We start from the raw sequence: 4879 nt of genomic DNA, 5'->3' as shown, positions 1-4879 counted from the left end.
TCTTTTTTTCGAGCAATAAAAAAAATCACATCTTAAATTTGGCGTTCCCTAAATTTAAAATAATGCCGTACGACTCCGGATGGAATAGAGAATTTCCACATAACATGCACATATATTTCAAGCTTTTCATGTCATAGTTCGAGCCCAGACCACTTTTTGCAATTTTTATCATGAAAGTTTATAAGTTCTTTTTTAACAATTTTTGAGGCCCAACTATTTTTACAAATTTCTTCAAAAATCGAACCATAAACTATAATTAACTCTAAAATATAATTTACGTGTGGATCGGCTGATCAATTTATATTTAGGTAATGCCATTTTTGTGTTTAATTCACCTAATTAAACTTGTTTTTTTAATATTCTTTTTCAGATACTATACTAGTTGAATTGAACCTTAATAGTAGTATTTAGTCTTCTAAATGTGTACTACCTACAGTTTACAATTAATTAATTATAGCAATGCAATAGGCATAGGATGTATAACTATTTCATTAATCATTCAAGTGACAAGCTGAAGCATCTAAAGACTGTCATTTGTGAGAGGTTTTAGATTCGATTTTGCATGTATGAGGGTAGTTTTTCCATTTTTATGTGGGTAATAGTCCCGCCTGCGTGCAGGTAGTTTTTCCACTTTTGTGTGGATAGTGGTCCCGCCTGTGTGCTGGTAATTTTCTTATTTTTATGTGGTGTAAAGGTTTCGTCTACGTGCGAGTTACTTATTTGATTATATAATAAATACCTCCGGTAATTTAAATTATATATAACACCCGAACAATTAATGAACTTTTCCTTGTCATAAAAAATAAAACTTGTTTTCTTTACTGAACACATTGGTTGTTTGATGAGGGTGACTTCATTAATTCTTAGATAAAATACAAGTATAATTTATTGCATATAAGTAACACGTTAGTGTATTTCAGAATAAAATTAAACATAACGTTTAAGATAGTCTTCCACTGTAGTATAATGGAGGTCGGGATAGAGCTGAGAAGCTTCTTCTCCTTCATTTCCTATTTCGAAATTCGTAAGGCATCCTTCATACAATACGTCGTGGTAATGCCCTAATCCAACTTGCTGTCCATAATCAAGATCTACAATCAAATTAAACATATAACAAATAATTAGCAATCTTAATTTTTTAATGCTAACATTCATTAGCATTACAATGATAATTAACAGCATGATTCAATAAATAAAAAAAGGCATGCAACAAAAAGAACAACCATATATCTACATCAAAATAAAATAACACTATTAATTTGAAGTGAACTACTCAATTGGTCTTCTCTTTTCTATATTAATAATTTCTCTTCTTTGGATATCAAATTTTCATTAGGCCAAAAACCAAAATCGTGAATATTTGCTTCATCTATATAATTAGGTGGCAATTAAGCTTCACGGTGATCAAAACTTGTCGACGCACAAGTGCTCTAATTTTTTTATGCAAGACATAATCTCTAATTATAGTTAGTGAATAAATATTTAATTTGGAAAATTGACTTGAGCAAATAAATTATACCTTTGATGTTTTTCTCAAAAATGGAAAAAAGAAATACTACCTTTCATGGAAGCTAAGAAGTCTTCCTTGGAGATTGTAGTCTTGTGTAATTGTTTTCCAATGAGCTTCTCCCACATGTGCACAACTTCCCTCTGTGAAAGAATGTTTTTGGGAGGCTTAATATACAACGTCTTATTAAGCGTTCTTGGATCATCGATTGTCTTTATGGTGTAGCTTGCTATGTCATCCTCAGCTACATATATTGCTGTAAAAAACATCAATCAATAGTTAACTTACAATACTAACTAAACTTAAAAGACACACGATATAGTATTTCCTAGGTTTGAGAGTAATTAATTAATGTATAGTCCCTTTAAGTGTCCTATTTTAATATTTTCCTTGTTTCTTAATAAGTGTCTCATTTCAAAATTTGAGAGTATAATTATGACTAGGGGTGTAATCGAATCGAGCCGAACCGATTAGTGATGTGTTCAAATTTGGTTTGTTTAATATCAAGTCGAATCCCAAATTTTATTTACCGAATACTTTGAGGGTCACGAGTTTAATCGAGCATATATACGAACTTTCCAAATTTATATTTATTTTCAAAATATTAATTATGTTCTTTTAAAAATAAATTATTTCATTCAAAATAATAAATATATTAATTACTTTCTTATAACAAATAGAGTTAATAGAGATTTAATAAAATTACTATTAATTTTATTAGATCAATATAAGTTGTACCTATTAATAATTTATAATTTTCAAGTTGAAAAAACTTAACAAATTTGTTCACGAGCTAACGAGCCGAATATTGCCAAGCTGAAATTTGGTTTGCTGTTTATCAAACTTCCCTAAACGAACTTGAACGAACTTTTTTCAAGCCGAGCTCTGAATAATTTGTGAGCGACTTGGTTTACGGCCCTAATTATGACGTTCTTCCTATCTCATCCTTATTTAGTACTCTCTCTGTCCCACCATTTTAGTCCCCTATTCCATTTTGAGATGTCCCAAAAAGATAGTCCACTTTTCTAATTAATACTATATAAAAATATTTTTTTTACTAAATTAACCTTATTTAATGCTTCACTTAAATGTGAAAAGGATGTGTGAAAATAATAAATAGGGGTATAAAAGATAAAAATATAAAAATTAAATGCATTTTCTTAATATGTGTGAAAAATGGGAGGGGACTAAAATGGTGGGACGGAGGGAGTATTTGTTAGAATATACTCCCTCCGTCCCACCAAAAGTGGTGCACTTCTTTAGGGCACAGAATTTAAGGAGAATAAGATTGTAGTGTAAAGGTATATAAATGTGTGTGGGATCACATTATTTGTAGTGTAAAATTATTACAAAAAAATGAAATGCACCACTTTCGGTGGGACAGCCCAAAAAGGAATACGCACAACTTTCGGTGGGACCGAGGGAGTAGTAATTAGTTATACATATGCATTTATTATGATAATCGATAAGGTCATAAATATAATTTTTTTATTTCATCGGTATATATGCGTAATTTGACGACGGGGTATATACCTTTTTTATTGCCATCTCCATGTATGAGTACAGAGTCTCTTGAAGGAAGGATTTTCCCAAATTGACAAAGACCTCCAACAAAATAGCCCGCGAAACAATTTGCAGAAACATACGTGTATGGAATCCCAGCTTCTTCAATGGCTTTCCTCACCATCATTTTCTCCTCAAACAGCACTTTTCCCGGTTCCGTCGCATTCTCCATTCTCGCCGGATCTGTTCCGAACTCCGACGGCACAAACCTCTATATGTATGTATATATAATTCAACTTATACAATTATGTGTAGATAATTAATTCAGCTGGGATCAAAAATGGAATTAAATCCACATGATATATACCTTGACATTTCCAGCTTCCTTGATTGCTTGAACAAGGTTGAGCTGCAGCATGATGGTGCTGCTCCGAATGTGGACGCCGGAAAGAGCGCAAATGACGACGTCGACGAGCTTGACGGCGTCGACGAGGCTGGCGTGGTCGGCCAAGGAGGCGGGGACGAGGTGTGCTCCTAGCATTTTGAAGGATATCAGCATCTCTACTTTGTCTATGTCCACACCAATCTCGCGTCTGCTCAGAACGAATGTTTCATGGCCTTCGCGCAAACTTGCTTTCACCAGTCTCTTTCCCAGATAACCAGTCCCCCCTATGATAAGCACTTTGCTTTTTCCCATCTCTCTCTCTATCTCTCTCTCTCACACACACACACTTGTATATATGTATCTCATCGCTCATACATATTTATACCAATTCTCACACCCCAATTCTTTTACGCTACCCAATAATTCAAAATTATATTATTTCTTTTAGCTTCGAATAGAAGGATTTTGAGGTGCGAGTATCAAGTTATAAATTTATCTCGAGCTATAGATTTTCGTCTCTAACCCTAAATATTAGTAATTTGATCTTTAGGCTAAGTTTACTAAAAATAGATAAAAAAATATTGATAACCATATTCTTATAGCAACAACAAATATATCGTATTCTTTTTAATTAATTCAAACACTTGATGAGTATCATTAATCATAACAATCTCAACCCTTACATATATAGTACAAGCTCACAACCAAGAACAATAAAGTTACAACTTAAAAGAAATACAGTCTCTTTGGGTGTAGGCACCAATCGTTAATGGAATAGCTAGCAAAATGAGCCAGGAAAATATGCACATAACCATTTCCAAGAAGTAACATTCATGCCTTCCACAATCTTAGTGATAATCGGATCAATTTCATTAAAAATGAAATCACTTCTCATCTTCCAGATTCTTCACATAGTGAATTGTCAGATTAAATTAAATACTTTTTATTTTTATTCCTTTCCTCGACCTTCCCAAATGAAGTTGTCAAAATGGTTAAAAAAGTCAATTAGTTACCATATATATCCTCACACATGCCCAAACTTGGGCTGCAACTTGGCACTCAATCAATGTCAAATGGGACGAAATTTCAAGACTTTTTGAGGGAAATTTGTGTGCGACGGATTGATCACCAGACATGCTGTCCCTTTTAATAAGTGACTAATTAATTACTACGTGAGAGCTAGGTAAGGGGCAGACAAACATTTTTCATAAATGACAATCTTTTCTAATTTTCACGTCATTAAGTTCCCATTAAACATTTAACACAAACAATGAAAATGATGAGTACAATTCAATTAGAAAATCAAAACACATTCTATAAATATTTGAAACAAGAAATCATCGAATTCAGAAGCAAAGTAATGAAGTTTAACGAGAAAAAGTTTGATGAATTAAGTCAACCCACTAAAGCTTTCGGTCAATTCTATTCGATCATTGGATTATTTATTTGGACCAATTAAGCTGAATAATTAATTAAGTTTATGA

The 4879-nt window shown here is 32.6% G+C and overlaps 1 protein-coding gene across 1 annotated transcript; it reads right to left on the bottom strand.

Annotated features, from left to right (window-relative positions):
- Positions 1-777: 777 nt before the first annotated feature.
- LOC131004049 (bifunctional pinoresinol-lariciresinol reductase-like) lies at positions 778-4292 on the bottom strand. The gene is made up of 4 exons (XM_057930620.1): positions 3378-4292; positions 3041-3281; positions 1560-1763; positions 778-1091 (listed from the first exon to the last, which is right to left on the bottom strand). The coding sequence occupies exons 1-4, from the start codon at positions 3705-3707 to the stop codon at positions 928-930; spliced, it is 939 nt and encodes a 312-aa protein (XP_057786603.1). The 5' UTR covers positions 3708-4292; the 3' UTR covers positions 778-927.
- Positions 4293-4879: the final 587 nt, after the last annotated feature.

The sequence above is a fragment of the Salvia miltiorrhiza genome, unplaced genomic scaffold (genome assembly GCF_028751815.1).
Source record: "Salvia miltiorrhiza cultivar Shanhuang (shh) unplaced genomic scaffold, IMPLAD_Smil_shh original_scaffold_306, whole genome shotgun sequence".
Classification (NCBI taxonomy): domain Eukaryota; kingdom Viridiplantae; phylum Streptophyta; class Magnoliopsida; order Lamiales; family Lamiaceae; genus Salvia; species Salvia miltiorrhiza.
This window is presented reverse-complemented; position numbering and strand designations above follow the sequence as displayed.